This window comes from Paramisgurnus dabryanus, chromosome 20 (genome assembly GCF_030506205.2).
Source record: "Paramisgurnus dabryanus chromosome 20, PD_genome_1.1, whole genome shotgun sequence".
Taxonomy (NCBI): domain Eukaryota; kingdom Metazoa; phylum Chordata; class Actinopteri; order Cypriniformes; family Cobitidae; genus Paramisgurnus; species Paramisgurnus dabryanus.
The window spans coordinates 24,337,656-24,356,635 of NC_133356.1; the positions used below are offsets into that span (position 1 = coordinate 24,337,656).

The 18,980-nt window shown below is 36.8% G+C and overlaps 2 protein-coding genes across 22 annotated transcripts in view; one reads left to right on the top strand and one right to left on the bottom strand.

The window, feature by feature from the left end:
* Positions 1–18,980, bottom strand: part of kcnma1a (potassium large conductance calcium-activated channel, subfamily M, alpha member 1a) — a 279,908-nt gene that overhangs the window by 153,915 nt on the left and 107,013 nt on the right. The gene's annotated exons all lie outside the window — the stretch shown is intronic.
* LOC135787313 (uncharacterized) lies at positions 11,665–18,098 on the top strand. Its single transcript, XM_065297192.1, has 11 exons — positions 11,665–12,005; positions 12,114–12,212; positions 12,327–12,430; positions 12,691–14,906; positions 15,002–15,054; positions 15,144–15,332; positions 15,426–15,531; positions 15,747–16,231; positions 16,331–16,542; positions 16,775–16,934; positions 17,085–18,098. The coding sequence occupies exons 4-11, from the start codon at positions 12,985–12,987 to the stop codon at positions 17,225–17,227; spliced, it is 3,270 nt and encodes a 1,089-aa protein (XP_065153264.1). The 5' UTR covers positions 11,665–12,005; positions 12,114–12,212; positions 12,327–12,430; positions 12,691–12,984; the 3' UTR covers positions 17,228–18,098.

The following is an 18,980-nucleotide window of genomic DNA, read 5'->3' on the forward strand; positions in this document are numbered from 1 at the left end:
TGAAATAAATGAAAGGGCCAACACAAGTTGTGTTAAAAACAGTGATAGGAGTAACGCGTTACAAAGTAATTCTGTAACTGTAATTCCACTACTTTTAGCGGTAATAAACATGTAACAAAGTATTTTTTTTAAATCAAGTAACCCAGTTACAATTACTGATATTTAAATGAGTTGGTTACTCGTGTTACTCTATTTTGTGATAAATGAACACCTGCAGACAAGACATTTCTGATTTAACATCGCAGGACTTTGGTGAGCGGCACTAGGGCTGGGCGGTATGACGGTATATTCCGTTACCGCGGAATAAAATGTCAGACGTAACAGATTTTTCTATTCCGTCTATTCCTCGGAATGCAAATAAGTGGGCGTGGCTAACTCTGCCCTCGAGCATGTTAGACTGAGTGTGACGGAGAAACATGTAAAATAGTTCACTTATAAAAAAAATGAACAAGTTATTTGTGTAATTTTTATAATAAGTGCCAGTGAATCCACCGCGGGTCACGCAGCGAGAATCTTGTCTTGCTCGCTTTCGCGCTCTCTCTCTCTCTCTCTTGCTCTCCTCATGCAGCAGCCGGCCAGTCTCTCACGTGCAGAGGTCTCTCTAGGCAAGCGCAAGGAGCTGCGACGCCAAATAAAGAGTTCTTCTAGCACATAATGCTAATAGTTGTAAAGTTTTCTGAACTTTAAGCAAGCTAAGACAAAACTCGCGTTTATATCAGTGACACGTGCGCTGCTGGAGAGATGTAGTTTGACGCGTCATTTGCTTATACAAACATATTTGATCGGAAAGACGAGAAAGAGATGCAAATATTAAGGTCTAATAGAAAGTAAAGGGTGTCAAGACCTTAAAACAAACTTTATGATCATCACATCATAGCACCTGTCACATTTATAATATCTAGACCTTCTTTTCTCATATACAGGTATTTATCCTGTCTGTAGGTTTTTGCATATATTTATACATGTTCATTTTACATATTGCATATGTTTAATGTAATGTATGCATAAATACAAAATACAATGAAGCCATACTATATCTTCAATAGTCTATAAAATTAATAACTCAATTAAAAACATCTTATCTGTTGTTATCTTCTGGGCATTTTCACTTTAACATTATTAACTTTAAATTGCTCATACTTTAAAACTGATGTGAGCATTTAGTTAAAAGCTATAGTGAGTGGTGTATTTTTGGTACATTGATGGTAAATTTTTATCATCAAAAAACAATATAAACTGAAAAACATGTATACCGTGAAATATTCCGTTCCGTGAAATAAAATGACTTATTCCGTGAAATAGATTTTTGGTCATTCCGCCCACCCCTAAGCGGCACAATGAAAAATAACACAGAGGGTGTGTTAGTACAGGGACAACACATCCGCATAATGTCACAAAAGTCAAAAACCTGCATAGCAACACTGAGTTTAACACAGGCAATGTCATAATTGTGAAAATCAATGTTGTATATAAAGACACAAAAAGATTAAGGAAAGGGGAATATAAAACTAAAACGTGCAATGCCTATTATAGCACCAGACCTCTTTTTAAGATGCATGCAAGCAATAAACCACCGCCCCAATATGATCCAGTCAAAAGTTTTAATTTTCCAGAATAGCTGTCCAGAGCATCTTTCATAAATCATGCTTTAATCTAGTTTACAAGAATGATCTAAGCATATAACCTACACAAGATCCCTGTCCAATTTGTTAACCATTTCATCTGATCACCTTCGTTGGTTTATCTTTTTTTGGTTTGATTAAGCTCAGTTTCATAAGAGCAAGCAAGCAAAAAGTGACCTTATAAAAATTAAACATAAGTGCCAAAAAATCCTTAGCACAGCAGCCAAATTGCTTCATGACCTCCTAAAGTTTAGCACAGGGACTGCCTGTTGTTATCTTTCTGTTGGAAAGCTTTAGAAATTAAATTGAATGGAACTGGTGTGGGCAGGGCACTGATGAGAAAGGCCTGTTCGTGTCATACCCCTTGTTGTCCGGATTACAGCTTTCTAAGAGGACCACCTACGCATCAGATCCTGCATATCATTCCAGCAGACAGCTTCATCATTCTGTTCCATCTCCATGCTTCCCTCTTATTATGTTTCCACATTCACCACTGCAATAAAGTAGTCCAATTTCAGAGACTGTGAACACTTGACACCCTGATGAAATCCCAATCGTTAGTAATATCACAACATACTACTATCGTACTTTATTACTAGTCTACAGCAGGGCAATGCAACCAGTAACAAAAATGCATATGAGTATACAATAGTAAACAAAATATTTTAAAATTAAATATCAAAATAACTATAAACCGCACAGGCCTAGAATTATTAAAATGCTATATAATTTTATATTAAATTGTAATAGATAAATGAAGGTTACAAGTGTGCAACATAACATACCAGTCCCTCAAGGATGCTTAACGATTAATCGCGATTAATCTATAGCAGAATAAAAGTTTTTGTTTACATCATATATGTGTGTGAACTGTGTATAATAATTATGTATATATAAATATGCACACATGCATGTATAATTTTAAGAAGAAAATATATTAATATATATATATATATAGGTATTTATATTTATATATAATATAAATTATACATAAATATACAAATGTATATACACATGTAAACTTTTCTTAAATATATACTTGCATGTGTCTGCATTTATTTATACAAATGTATTATATACAGTTCACACACATATATATTATGTAAACAAAAACGTTTATTCTGCTATAGATTAATCGCGATTAATCGTTAAGCATCCCACTCCCTCCACAAAAACGCAATTATGCGATCGCATGATTCAATGCATAATCAGCCAAAGTCTGCATATTTATGCGGGGACCGCATTTTTCCAAATACGCTGCACTTTCGTTGCATTAATTGCATATTTCTGCGTGCAAAATATGCCGGGCTTGCTTGATTTCATAAACCCCACATCTTCGTATCAAAAAGTCACATATATCTTAGCAGAAAGTTAAAAAATGTTGCGTTTATTTCACACAAGCGCAGTCATGTCCCCGTTATAAAGTGACGTAATTACGCAACATCATTGAAAAGCTGCAAACCCCAAACGCAGTTTTTGCAAGTTCCCGCAATTTCATTGCATAAAATTGCATAAATATAATGCATATTCCATCGCATTTTTTAAGAAAACGTGCCGCAAGATCAAGGGTTTTTTCCCGCAACAATCACAAAAAAACTCAATTTTCTGGAAGGACTGACATATAACATGATTGTTATTAATATATATTATTATCATAATTTGCAAAGCCATATTGTATTTTTTGGCGAAATATATTTGCGCCAAAATACAAGTTGGCATTTGGTGGATGTCTTCAATCAAAGCAACTTTTACTTAGCATTTTGTGTTTTCTGAAAATCACATCTATGACCCTGGCGTTGCTGGTGCCTTGCTCTACCTTGAGTAAACAATCGTTCAGTTATAACAAATAGCACATCACATGGAGCCTGTGGGCTGTTTTTGGTATTGATTCCATTTCTCAGTTTCATTTTATTTTGTCAGTAAAAAATTGGCTATTTCAGACAGTAATTCAAGTCACTTACATTGCTTCCTGCAAGGAACACTCAAAGCCACATTCAAAGCCAACAACTCGGTCAATAATGCTTTGCTGGCAGCTAAACTTCTGATAAACAACAAAAAAGTCGCTGTAAATAAAGCATTCGTCCCCTGACAGCTTTGGCCTGACAGATGTAATAAAGCTGTGTCCTGAAACTAGAGACCCGAATGGCCCATGACCATTTAACGCTACCTGCCTGATAGGAGCAGGTCGGCTGGGACAGTCAACCTTCATCTCAAAGACAAGTGATTTATGTGATGAACTGAACTGATGACACTTCAAAGGAACATTCTGGGCTTCCGATAGTAGCCCATGTCTCTAGTGCGGAGAAATTTCCAGCATTTGAGGCTCTAACCAAATCCTTATTATGATATCGACAAGCTGCCAACCCTCAGGATTAATGGCACTTTATGCATGAAAACAGAAACGTGTCCAAATAAGCCGCATGACATTTGCCATGTGGCATCCGATGCGAGCCGTTGTTTATTACAGTCCAGTTATCATCATCAGACCCATAGCGGTTTTGTGACATGCCTATGAAACTGCTGATAAGTGTTATCTAATCTCCAGGGAGGAATTCTGCATAAGCCTCAGGACCAAAAAACAATTTTGGATCTCTGACATGCCCAATTTGCTGCAAAATACGAGGTTAGACATCCAACCCTCAATTTTTCTCTTAAAACTGTTTAAATTATGTGCCCGATACAGACCGAACAGAAACGGGCAGGTGCTAGATGTCCCAATATTTTCGCTTATCTGAAACGTGGGCTGACAGCAGATATAACAGAGAGCACAGACAGGCTGACATGCAGGAAAATGATGTGTCAAACTGAGAAGATTTTTAAAAGAGGACATCGTGGATCTGCAGCTGATAGGATGAGGCACTTTGTCACCAAGCAAAAGCGCAGGGATGTTTTGTGACCTTGACTGACTGCAGGCCATGGAATATTAAAGAGGTGCTTCACAGGCCCCTGTCATATGTGAGAAAGGACGAGCTCTGTGATTGGTCTAGCTCAGAGATGGAGGGATGCAAGTATGTGACTAGAATTTAGACTGGGCTCCCTGTGGAGTAGCCGAGCAGTTCACTAGATGCCTTGCAAGGACATGAGATTGTTTGTGTCTATGTTTCTGAATGGCAATGAGATGCAAGAGAAATCAACATACGAAAAACTCATGCTCTGAACCAGTAGCAGATGCAGCACATACCTGTACAGTGCATTATTGTCAGCCCACTGTTAAAGACCTCATCCCCCACCAGGTCAAACTCCAGAGAATATAACTGTATTGAGATGTTTAACATTTACATTTATGCATTTGGTAGACACTTTTACTCAAAGTGCAACTGGAATGCGCACGGTGTAATTTTTAGCTACAGGCGAAAGTATAACTTTCAATTTTGGTGGAAATTGAGGTTTTCATAAAAATAAGTACATTAAGCCCTCATCTAGCAATCTTAATGGTCTTAATAGTCATTAAACATCTAAAATTATCTTTATTTGTACGTTTTCTGAGGTGTACAGTCCTAAATGCTTAATCTAATACAAAGATGCCTGCATCCACATGCGCGTTTGACATTTGTTTTGTTTTAAAACATGCAGGAACATGCAGAAAATAAAGTGCAGGACTTACTTGATGATTTATTAGTAGAGATTAAATTTGGGACCTGATTGATGTTAAAACAGTTAATAAAAGAGTTTTTAAAAGTGATAAGATGCAAAAACGATCTTCCTCATGCTGACTGACCGATCCGACACGTACACAAACACGCAATTAAAACCCTGATACAGTATATACACATATAAACAGAATTACAGTTTTGACACCATATATCTATTTTTGACAAGAATTGACACAGAAATAATATGTTATGTCTGAATGTCTGGTTAACTGTCGGGGGAAAATTATTGACAATAAAAGAAAGAAAAAGTGAAACATATATTTTTAGATATTGTTTTTGACTTTGAGTTTGCCAATATATTAGTTTTACTGGTGCTTTTAAAGGTGCTCTAAGCGAATTGACGCATTTTAGACCATAAAACATTTTTGTTACATACCGGAAACATCTCCTCACTATCTGCTTGCTGCCTGTCCGCTGATCAAACTGTAAAAAAACGCAATCTCTGTAGACAGCCCAGGCTTCACAAACGGCATTAACAACACAGTGGCCAAACCTAGCACCACAAAACAAAACAAAGTGTTCCAGCCAATAAACACCAGGATTTGGGGGTGGGGGTTGGGCGCGTTCATGAAAGCACGGAAGGGAGGGGGAGGAGTTAGCTATGCTCCGTCTGTTTGAAAACAATTCAAACGTCAACAAAAACTAACGTCTCGCAGATTCACTTAGAACGCCTTTAATGTAAGGATGCAGTGATTTTGTTTTTTCGTAAAAGGCAGGCAAAATCACGTCATCAATCTTATGCTGGGTACACACCAAAATATTTTTTTACATCTTATAAGATTTTCAAAATGTGATAGACCACAAACATGAGGATAAAAAAATCCTAGATTTAACCGATTTGCACCTATAGTGTGTGGTGTGCCATGATGTGTCACACACAAACAGATTTTCAATCAGAGTCTTGACTGTGAACACAGGAAATCTCACAAAATCTTGCAAGACTTCAGAATAAGCATGACGGACGATATGCAGGAAGAAATTTCAATGATAGTGTTTGGAATGATTTTCACAGAAAATGTAAGATAAAAAGAAAAGGGTATGGGTGAAGTCGTGGAGACAGCGGGAACATGGTCTGTACAAGTTCACTTCGCACAACTTCACTTTGTGCTGCACCATGACTGCTTCCATATTCCATCATCCTGATTGGATATTGTGTCATTTCACGTGATAATCTCAAGAGTGTGTGCGTGTTTGTCCTCGGGGTTCCCCCCACACATCAGGAGTTGTGATCGTAAATATAAAACATTTAATATTTACGATTTGCGATTGGGACGACTCCGACGTTCTTTCAATCAGGTTTGGACACTCTTATCACACCTCGTACCAAGGGAAAATCTGATAAGATAATCTGTAGAACCGTCAAGATAATTGGGACAAAGCTAGGATTGTCGGAAGTAGGGAAATCGGCCCGATTATCTTTCGATCAGGTTTGGACACTCTTAACACACCTCATACACCAAGGGAAAATCTGATAAGATAATCTGTAGAACGTCAAGATAATTGGGACAAAGCTAGGATTGTCGGAAGGGGGGAAATCGGCCCGATTATCTTTTGGTGTTTGGTTAGTAGGGTGCTCGACCAAAAAAAAAATTAATAGTATAAGAATGCAAAGACGGCAACGGCTAAGCTCCAAAAGTATCAAAAGATTTTATTATTAAAAACTATTGCATAGCTTGTAACTCGATTTTTCTCGACCTTGCTGACTCTATCAATTTTCTTATCAACTTTTCTATAATTTTTTGTCAGATTCCAACAAATCATACATCATTTTGAAGTTGTTTTAATGGAGGATGTCAAAAGCTACTTTTTTCTATTTGCTCATTCCTACTCAATTTTCCAGCACCGGTCACATTAGTTATTTCACTGGCATTTAACAAATTTCAAAACCCTCAAAGTGCATATGCAAGCTTTTTGGCAAAAACCTCTAAATTGACACTGTTGGTAAACAGATTCAAAAATCACTAAATATCCAACTAAAATATTGCAAATGATTAAAAAGTCAGAAATTGAAAATTGAAAATGAAGAAACCGAACCACACATTGGGGGGAGCTGTGAGTCATGTGGCTGGTTGTTTTTCCAATCCCACCCTAATCACTCTTCACCGACCTTTCTGGATAAAGTTAAAAAGATCGACAATTGAAATCTAACTCATACGTGGGCCGTCATCTATTAAATTCTTCTTCCATGCACTTTGCGTATATTCGGCATGGCGTTTAGTGGATTCTGCCAACAAATTGGTATTTCTAAAGACCTGATTCTGGGATTAAGCTGATTATCGTTATGATAAAAGAATACAACATGCTGAGAGCATTCAGTCAATGTCATTCTGATTTTTGACAGAGGTGGGGTCAAATTTTGTGAACGCTGCTGTTTCCAAAACAGAAGGCGGCTATTTCACTTGTCATTTCACTGGGCTGTGTATGTATTTGTGCGTTCATGTGTGTTGGAAGAAGGGAGGAAACGCCTGACATCTCCCTGCTGAGATTAGCGAGAGGCAGTGGCCGTGTTTTTCTGGCCTTCTGTCACAGTGTCAAAGCTATTTCTGCTGCAGCCCAGGGCGTGATACCATAAACACACATACACATATAAACACAAACACACACAACTGTCCGGCCTATGCAGTGCTACTGAGTATATCATCTCATTAACTGTCACTTCCTCTGTAAAATGCCCTTCTCATATTTGGGATCCTGTCAATGACACAGAACGTTCCACAAAATGAAATTTAATACAAACACCCTGCACAGAAGGACATGAGATGCCAATCAGACGTTGAGACTCGTGCAAATGATAAACTTTCCCTATTTAGGTTTGCGTATTAATACGTGAATCACATGCGAGTCAAACAGTGGGTTGTGAGCATGGTGAAAAGCAAATATCTGTACATTTGATAACCTAAGTCTGTGTGTATGTATATGTATGTGTGAGTTGGCATATGTGGTGTACGGGGAGATGAATAGTGTATAATGAAATGTTTACTATGTTACCATGGTTTACAGGGAAGTGTAAAAGCTAAAAAAAAACATACTAAATGGTATTTTTTCATAGATTAAAGACTGCCAAGAGGTTTTTGTGACATTGGGGATAGGGACTGGGGTTAGGGGAATAGAATATAACAGTTTGTACAGTAAAAAATGCATTGCGTCTAAGGAAATTTCCCCGTAAACCAGATATGCCAACATGATGCTTGCGTGCATGTGTGTGTGCTTGATATGAGAGAATCATTGTGCTGTTGTGTGTTTGTGTGTAAGCTGAGAGTGCTGTTGTGGGACTGAGTCACAGTGTGAACTGTCATTAGTGATTACTGCTGTCTGATTCATGCCTTGACCAGCACACTGCTGCCATACTAACACAGCCAGATCACTGCTCACTTACTCCACATCTGAGTAGAAGCATTTCTGTCTCCAATGTCTTTATGTGAGCTCCATCTGCAGCATTACTTCTGCTCATTAAAACAGAGCACATAGACCCAAAGCCACACAGCATGAGATTCAGCACATCCCTGGATATTTTATCCCTGGACATTCACTTATTTCATTTAGTAATAATATAAAATGTTATCTTAGGGTTAATAAAGACTGTTAATAGAGCTTTAATATTCATGTATTATTTTCCATTTTACTGATAACACCTTTTGTTGTCTGAATGAGGTACAGAAGGATCTTCTGTTGGTCACAGATTGTCATATTGTGTGCCAGTGATGCTGTTGTCATGGGCCTTATTACTGACATGCCATCTCATTATGCAAGCATAATCATAGCATAAATCAAACCTGTCAAAACTGCAGCAATACACCCCCTATGTAGATGCACGCGGAGCAATAACTGTTTATTTCCTACTGTGAATACGGACTCAACCTCATCCTACTAGTCAAAATAACATTACATTTTATTTAGCCTGAAGCTGCCTCAGCCCACGGTCCATTTCAGTGACCATCTGATATAAATGACAAACACTGGCTTGAAAATACTGAGTTGGCCAAAGAGGTCTCATCCTGTTTGTACACAGTGGCTTTTTAAAACAACGACTAGCCCAAAAAATAATCCAGATCTCAAATAGCAAATGTCAAGCAAAGTCAATCACTTGTGCACTTTTATTTATCGATTAAACATTCTGGCGTCTATGGCATTATTCATGGAAAGAACAAGTTAATTTACACAATTTGGGAAGGACAATTTGGCATCTCCAATTCACCGATTCTGCATGTATTTGGACTATGCAAGAAAACCCAAGTACATGGAGCTAATCCACACTGACAAACATCCAAATTTGGCTCGAACCGTGGTCCTTCTTGCCTTGAGGCAAGAGTGCAACCAACTATGCCACTGTGCCACCTTAACTACTGGACATTATAATTTCTTCAGTGAAGCCTTTTAGAAGTTGCCACACACAAGTAGGTGGTTCTTATGCAACATAAAGTTCCATGGTATAGTCATGGAATATTTTGCTAATTTATCAGTGTCATTGTCACGGATCTCCATATTTTTCTGTGAGAGTTTCACCTATTGGTAACTCAATTGTTTTTCCTATTTTTAAACCATTTTCGCTTGTGTTTAGGGTTAGATTTGGGGTTTGGGTTAGGATGTCACTATAACTATTGGTTTATACAATTTTTTCCGGATTTTTAAACAATTGTTGCCTGACGTTAGGGTTAGAGTTGGGTTTGGGTTAGGATGTCATTTTATGTAACAAAACCCCAAACCCAAGCAACAGTGGTAAGAAAATAAAACATTAACCAATACATGAAACTGACACGGAAAAGAAAGACTTTATTAGAAAGAAATATTCTGTGACTATAACATGGAAATTCGTGAGATCAGGTTGTTCTTATGAAAAACCAGACCGAAACGTTGAAGTGTCCAGGGTGAAAGACTGGTGACACAGTTCTTCAGATCATTAACTCCAGGTTTCCTTTATTCTTCTTAGTTAATGACAGGTTTGCATCACATGTAAAGACCCCTACACAGCTGTGACTAAGTAATATTTGCACACAGCACAGAATCCAGTGGATAAATACAGTTTACAGCTCATGAATTGTGTGTGTCAGCAGCCTAGCTGTGAAAAACGTGGCTAAATCATTTCCTAACACCCATTGCTCCTTACAGGAGACCCAGATAGCAACACATTCAGGGCCAAAACTGGCTTACTTTAGGCACTTCAGGCTTAATTCAGGCACAGGTTTTTTTCGTGAAACATCATTGGGCTGAGTTGTGGCGTGAGTTTGGCCAACCAAAAGAAATAAAATGCAAATGGCTTTTTTGGCTGAGTCTTGGCTGGAGTTTGGTCCACCTAAAGAAACAAAAAGCAAATGGCTTTTTTGGCTGATTCTAGGCTGGGGTTTGGTCCACCAAAAGAAAAAAAAGCAAATAGCTTTTTTGGTTGAGTCTTGGCTGGAGTTTGGTCCACCAGAAAAAAAGTCTTCTGCAAACTGGGTTTTGCTAGCCAAAGATCAATTAAAGAGCTCACAGCCTGTGTAAATATCTTGCTTAGCTTCATTTTTTGTACGTCATACATCAATAAAAGATTAATTTCGTCAAAAACAATTGCAATAATGAAAATATGCTTGATGTATTTAAAATAATTAAATCTTTTTTCCGGGATAGAAACTTTTTACAAAAGCTATTCAAATGCATTCCTATAAAGGAAATAATAATATGAGTTTTGTAAAGAAAAGAATTGATGTCTTTCTTGACAAGATTAGCCTGATAGGCACTTAAGGCAGACAAGGAGGTATCAATGTGCAAAATAAAAACAAAACAATAATAAATGTTTTAAAATATAGGAATGGTTCAGTCTGCCACATCATTCCTAAATAAGACTTAAAGAATTGAAGTTGTATCAAACATTGAACATTGAGGGGGCCAAAGCATTCAACATTAAATTGTGGGTGACAATTTGTCCCCTTTATGTCTATTGTGACTAGCCATGAACTGAATAGTTACCTTTTTACAGGTATGTATTGTAAAACATTTTTGTGGGATGGTGAAACGTAATAATAAAATTAATTAGTTAATTAGTAATAATATAAATTAATAATAAAAATACTATAAAATATTCTTAAATGAAGTACTTCAATTGGTTTTCATTATTTCACAGTTGGTAATATAAAATACATCAGGAATATTTCAAAAATAAAATGGCAAGAAAAATAAGCCAAATAAATGCTTGACAATGTCAAGTTTTCACAACTGTTAGCAACTTAGTTGGTTGGCAATGGGAAATTGGTTGGCAACTCATAGATTGGACATGGTACAAATATCTATGAAATTATATTTTGAGAGTGCGTTTTTTCATTTTTATTTTGATACTTCTTTATTACTCGCACTCATAAACTATTTGGGAGTTGAGCGCGTCTGTTCTCAATTCTAAATTGCATTGCAACCACGCACCCCTGAACAATCCCTCGTTTTGGAATCAACGCGGCGGCGGATTGAATAGACCTGTTCGACTTCATGCGGGAGCTGCTCAGCCCGATCGATCTAAATGTTCAGTGTTCTTTTGAGTCACTCTCGCGGTATTGTGATGTCATGCACCAATCAGTCTGCGCAGGCGCCGCATGAGGTCGAAATAACCCACCCACAAGAGGAACCTGAAGTTACGTAGCAGCCAGCCAGCCAGGCATATTTACGCACGCCGTGGATGTGAAATTCAAACTGCTGTTTTACTACATGCTGCTGAACTTCTGCCTCGCTTGTTGATCTTTATCTTATGGTGTTTTATTACACAAAGGTAAGTAAACTTTTTTTTTTAAAGAAAGCTTAACTTAGACACATGTTATAGTAGTTCACAGCAGCGTACTCGTTTGGTCACTTGTGGCTCTTATACTTTTTATGCTAGAACGCACGCCGTGGATGTGAAATTCAAACTGCTGTTTAATGCTGCTGAACTTTTGCCTGGCTTGTTGATCTTTATCTTCTGGTATTTTATTACACACAGGTAAGTAAACTTGTTTTGTTTTTTTAAAGAAAGCTTAACTTAAAACACATGTTATAGTAGTTCTCAGCAGCGTACTCGTTTGTTCACTTGTGGCTCTTATACTTTTTATGCTAGAACGCACGCCGTGGATGTGAAATTCAAACTGCTGTTTTACTACATGCTGCTGAACTTCTGCCTCGCTTGTTGATCTTTATCATCTGGGATTTTATTACACAAAGGTAAGTAAACTTTTTTTTTAAAAAGAAAGCTTAGGCACATGTTATAGTAATTCTTAGCAGCGTACTTGTTTGTTCAGTCCGTTTCGTCGGTTTCTGTTTGTTTAATGGTCTGACTAGTTGCTGAAACTGAACTCTTAAACAAATACATCGTCGAAAATAACAAATGTTTTGGGTTCCTATGTAATCTAGGTGTTGTTTATTTGGCTTGTTATATACATAAACTACTTTAAAAGGACTTTGTTGTTATCTATTCTTCGCAGAGTTTACCGGAAGTTACGTGATGACCACGAAAGCCGCGTGTTGTTACTGCTGAAACCGTCTATACGCTGTGGATGTGAAATTCAAACTGCTGTTTTACTACATGCTGCTGAACTTCTGCCTCGCTTGTTGACTTTTTACACAAAGGGAAGTACTTTGAGATTTCTTTAAAAAAAAGCGAGAAAAAGGTTTTAGTAATTCTAAGCAGCGCATTGCTCGGTTGGCTTGTTTGTTCATTCGTAGCTCTTTTTGCTTGAAGTGCCACAGTTATTCACAATCCTCATTTACAGTGCATAATGGAAAACTTGTGGGCCAAGCGAAGTGAGCGACTTGAGCGAAAAAACATGCGTAAAAGGGCAGTTAGACGTGTCGATAGGATGTTTGAGTCTTTTGAGAAGGAGATCAATCCTCTGCCTGAAAAGAGACCAAACACTGACGCTGAAGATGTTTGTTCTAGTGTTGAGACTGTTTATGAATGTGAGGAGAAGATTTCTAGTGAAGATTCTAATGATAGTGACTCGAATGAAAGTTTTTCATGTAATGATTTGGCAAGCTCTTTGTCAGGCTGGGCAGTTAAGTTTGGTGTTTCTTTAGTTGCTCTTACAGCACTTCTGTCTATACTTAAAGTACATCATCCATTCCTTCCAAAAGATGGGCGTTCTTTGCTCCAAACAACAAAACGGTATTTGGTGGATAAAGTAGCAGGTGGTACTTACCACTATTTTGGAATATTAAAATCTCTTGGTAAAACGCTTGAAAACCTGTCTCTTAAAGTTCCTGATAGACATGTGTTCAGGTTACAGCTAAATATAGATGGCCTGCCTTTGTTTAAAAGTTCATCTCTTCAGTTCTGGCCAGTGTTGGGTATGTTGCAGGATTGTGTTGATAAAAAGCCATTTTTAATAGCTTTATTTTGTGGTGTTAAAAAGCCAAACCCTGTTTCAGACTACCTAGATGCTCTTGTAAAGGAGATAAATAGCTTGACCCAAGGTTTTGTTATAAATGGTAAGTCTTTTTGGTTGAAGATAACTTCAGTTATATGTGATGCTCCAGCTAGAGCCTTTGTTAAATGCATTAAAACTCATACTGGCTATTCTGGATGTGACAAGTGTGTTCAGTCAGGTGTTTACAGTAACCATCGCATGACGTTCCCTGAGATTTGTGCATTTCCAAGGACTGATGAGTCTTTTAAGCTAGCTCTAGATGAAGATCATCACACAGGACATTCACCTCTGACTAATACTAATATAGGGATGGTTAGTTGCTTTCCTCATGATTATATGCATTTGGTGTGTCTTGGTGTGGTTCGAAGACTTTTAGATTTGTGGATGACCAGTACTGGACCTTTACCATGTCGTCTTTCTGGACATCATGTTAAGACTATCTCTGAAAGATTAACTAATTTAAGAGTTTTTGTCCCAGTTGAATTTGCTAGAAAACCAAGGAGTCTGGAGGAAAGACTAAGATGGAAAGCAACAGAATTTAGACAGTTTCTTCTGTATACTGGGCCAGTTGTTCTTAAACGTTTTCTGTCCGAACAAGTGTATAATAATTTCATGCTTTTGTCTGCTGCAATCTGCATTTTAGCAAATCCAACATTTTGTTTAACAATGAATGAATTTGCCAAAACTTTGCTTGTTTCATTTGTTGAACATTTCAGTAAGTTGTATGGCTCTGATTTTGTCGTGTACAATATACATGGATTGATTCACCTTAGTGATGATGTGGGACTTCATGGTCATTTAGACCTAATATCAGGCTTTCCTTTTGAAAATTATTTGCAGAAATTGAAAAAAATGATCAGGAAACCACACAGCCCCTTAACTCAAGTAATTCGAAGGCTGTCTGAAATGGAGGCTGTGCACTCAAACAGCAGTACTGAAGTTAAGGAATTGAAATCACAGATGAAATTCATGCACACAGATGGGCCAGTTCCACGGTTGTTTGACGAAACTTCTGTGCAGTTCAGAGAGTTGATTCGGGATGGTGTGGTTCTTAAAACTTCAGAAGGTGATAATTGTATTGAGGTTAATAATGTTGTTGTTCTGGTACAAAACATTATTTGCTTTAAAGGGAGTGAGTTTGTTGTTTATAAAGAGTACACCAAGAAAGAAAGTTTATTTGACTACCCAATAGATTCACAGGAATTAGGGATTTTTGTTGTTTCAGACCTGTCATTGGAGCTGAAATGTGCAAGGCTTACACAAAATATACACAAGTATGTGAGATTGCCTCTTGAGGGACAGGGCAGGTTTGCGGTTTTCCCCCTTCTACATTTAAAATGAGTTTTTTGTTTTTGTTTCTCTTTTCCAGAATTTGTTTTACAAGGGGACACAAGATTGTTGTTAGTTCTTCACTCTACACAAGTAAGTGACTCGCCTAAGACGTATGTTTTCTGTGTTTGTCTTTTATATTACCTTTTTAGTAAATGTTTATCTAATTGATTTGCTTTCAGAAAACATGTACCACATTGTGAGCTTTCTTGATACCCAAGAAGTGGAGGTTGTGCCAGCAGTCTGGGTAAAAAATGGGATTTGTTTATGGCCTCCATATAAGGGTGAAGGAATTCAGAGGGCAACCAAGTGTTTGGAGCAACCTAGGGAGTCTTGGTCTGCTTATAAAATAAAAATTATGTATACTGCAGGTATGTATGAAAAAAAATTATATAATCCATTAATTTCAAAATATCAAATGGCTCTTCTGATTTGTTTTTATTTTTCAATTCTGTCTTTGATAGAAAGCTATGGTGAAGCACGCCGGAAGCTGCCGCTTGCTGAGCTACAGACTGATCTCCAGTCTGAGGCAGAGCTTGAGTCCCAGAGGCCACCAAAACGCAAAACAAAGTAAGATATGTGTATTTAATATTACATATTATGTAATGCATATATCGCAGACCTTTTTACACTAATGATTGGGCAAAGTAATATGCATGTCAATTATCATACACATCTTAACACTGAATTTGCCCCTGAATATTATCTTCACATGGACATGCCATCTTTCAAACTTCAAGCTTATTCCATTTTAGTGATTATTACATGTTTTTCCTTCTCTACAGACGAAACCGGCGCCTTTTGGAAGATTATGACACTGATGACGAGGCTATTGCACCCCAAAAAGACAATTTGCCACATGCCCCGCAAATACAACCACCACCTAAAAGGATTTGTTCATCTACTGAGGTACAACCAAGTCCTCAAAGACAACCTCAACCCTCCATATGTCCTCAGAAGTCCTCGTGTCTGACACGGATCCCAGAAACTCCAGGCCCATCCTTGTTGGACATAAGCCCTTCAATTGAAATGCAAGAGAGAAATCTTGGGTCTTCATTACGCCAAGCAATAGATATGCCTGAACCGATGCCTACCCTGCCTTTTCACAATACACCGTCTTCTGCCAGATCATCACAGCATATCACAGGACATCAAAATGAAACCACTTTACAGTCTCCTGATCACGCAGTGGAATCACTGTGGCATTATGACTCTTTGACTCCCAGAGTCCAGACAAAGCGCCTCCCAAGCAACGATCCATTCCAGAGATGTACGTTTTTGTTTAATTATTTCATAATCACTGTAAGTGTAAGCCTGATGTCAAAGAAAGGACTGGTGTGGTAACCTTACAATTTGTTTAATGTTTCAGCAATTCTTCATGACATTTTGACAAAACTTGAAATAGTTATGGAGCAGCAAAGACGTCTTGTAAGAATGGTTCAAGATCTCAAACAAAACAATGTTGGTGAGATCACGGAGGATAACCACTTAACTCCAAAATATTTTCCAGTTGAAGATTTAAGATCATTAACTTCCCTGGAAAGTGATCTTCAATCCGCACCGGAAACGAGACGAAAAGTGGTAGGTGTAACTAACGTTTATGAACAGTTACCTAATGCCTACTGTAATATCATACATATATTTTTCTCATTACTCTTATAATTAAACCGTGTTCAGTCTATAGCAAACGTATCGAGTTAAACGAGTTAATTTCTGAATTTTGTGATAAATTTTATGTAGTGTAGTAATTGCATATTAATATTCAAAAGTAATGAAAGTGTTCAATGACAAAGTGTGTTTTAAAACATTTCAGGTACTCGAACTTGGATTGCTGGGTGGGGTGGACTTGAAGGATACGGTTTGGAGAATTATGAAGCAGGCGATTAAAAATGACTTTGCTAAAACCATTAACTGGAGAGGTTTAAATGGAAAAACGCCATTCCAAAATTTGGAGCTTAAAAGTGTTGTCATTGGTAAGTGCTTTTGATGTGTTTGAAGAAGTTTTTATGACATTCATTAAATGAATATGTAGTGTCTTGGATCTTTAATACTGTATTGTACTGTATGCTCGATTACACTTTATTTAATGCTAATTTTTCTATATCTGTATGCTCGTATTCTAGAGGCTGTAAGAAGAAATCCAGTTTGTGCCCAAATTACTGAGCAGGAAGTTGAACAAGTTATTAGACGGTGGTTTTACTTTGCTGGTGATCGTGAGGGTGGCAGAAAAAAAAGAACATTACAAAATTTAAATTTTAATAACTGATTTTATTGTATTTTTAATTCTGCGCACTTTTACTTTTGCACCTTTTTTACTTTTGCAGGTATTTTTTACTTTTGCACGTGTGAACAATTTTGGCTTTTACTACCTGTTTGTTGGTTTCACTTGATTTATGCACATTTACTTGCTTCAATTTGCACTTGCTTTCCTGTTTAACATTTTATAACTTGGATTTTAATTTCTTTTACACTTATTATTTTCTTGATTTGCTGTTGGTTAAATCTATTATTCTCATTTTATTTTTGAAGCTTGGTTGATTTTTCTCTTCTGATATTACATTTTTAGTTTGTCTTTTATAACCAGCCTTTATTTTTGGGTTCACACGTACTTTGTCCATTACTGCTTTGTTTAACATTTTAACCTACTGCTTGATTTTTAATCTGTTATTGTAATTGTTGCTTTTATTTTGTCTTCTGCTGCTATTGTTTTTTAGTTATATTTTTATTGCACATGTAAATAGTTTGTATTTTTTAACCAGTTTTGTTGTTCTTTTATTACACTGCACATTTACTAAATTTTTTTTTTTTTTTTTTTGATTCACTACCTTTTTTTTGGTTGGTTTTTTGATTTGTGCACTTTACATTTTTTTACTTATTTAACACTTGTTTTTATTGTATTGTGACTTGTTTTTTGTTGGTGGGTAATGTATTAAGAAAATTTACACTTTTGGTTTGTTTGATTTGCGCACTACACAATTACTTTATTTTTGCCTTGTTTATTAAACACTTTGCTTTTTATTTATTGTATTGTTTTTTGCTTACTGTTATGTCATTCTTAATTCCTATTGTTTTAATTTTCTTGTATTTGGCTGGGGTTTGTACCTCCGTGTTAATAAAAACACTATATTTTCAAAACACATGGTTTTAATTTATTTAATAATGATTAAATATTATGGTTGCATTCAGGCTCAGTTTTAAGGATTTGGGGATAATATTGGTGTAGTTTTGGGGGGGGGGTTCTGGAGAAGTTGGGTGAGGTTTAGTAAAGTTGTTGGCAGTTTGGCTCTTTAATGGGTTACACTTGGGGATTAAGGCAGAGTTCTGGGACAGTTAAGGCTGGTTACAGGGACATTAAAGAAGTTGTGGGTGAATTTTGGCCTGCTTCAGGCACTGTTCAGGTATCCTTTAGGCAAGCAGCTTAAGGGCCATTTGAGGGGAGGGGTCCATGGCGGTATGTGGGCCACAACAACAGCCTGAATTCAACCTGATAAGGCCCATAACCAATTTGCTATCTGGGGAGCAATGGCAGGCAGCCATTAAAACCAATGATTATAGTTGCCATTTGGCCTTGTCCATAGGTGCTATGTTGCACTTTTTAATTCAATTACAGCAGAAAAATAACTTTTTTATACAATTCACTGAGGAATTAATGTTGCAGCAAACCAGCTGATTTTGTTTTTATCTAGTTTAATTATGATCATACTATTAAGGCTGCATAAGAACTAATCACAACTAATCATTTGCAGAATAAAAGATTTTGTTTTACATCATATATGTGTGTATACTGAATATAATATTTATGTATATATAAATACACACGTGCATGTATAATTTTAAGAAGAAAATATGTGTATACATTAAGTATTCATACATTAAGGATTCATATTCATATAAATTATATATAAATGTAAATATTTCTTAAATATACACATGCGTGTGTTTTATACTGTATATACATAATTATTATACACAGTGCACACACATATATGATGTAAATAAAACCTTTCATTTTGCAAATG

Bases quoted from the DNA above. Each gene is read 5' to 3' on its own strand.
- LOC135787313 (XM_065297192.1), top strand. From the start codon at position 12,985: ATGGAAAACTTGTGGGCCAAGCGAAGTGAGCGACTTGAGCGAAAAAAC. The intron at 14,907-15,001 runs GTATGTGAGATT...TCTCTTTTCCAG, and splicing joins CTTACACAAAATATACACAA to AATTTGTTTTACAAGGGGAC. The intron at 15,532-15,746 runs GTAAGATATGTG...CCTTCTCTACAG, and splicing joins CCACCAAAACGCAAAACAAA to ACGAAACCGGCGCCTTTTGG.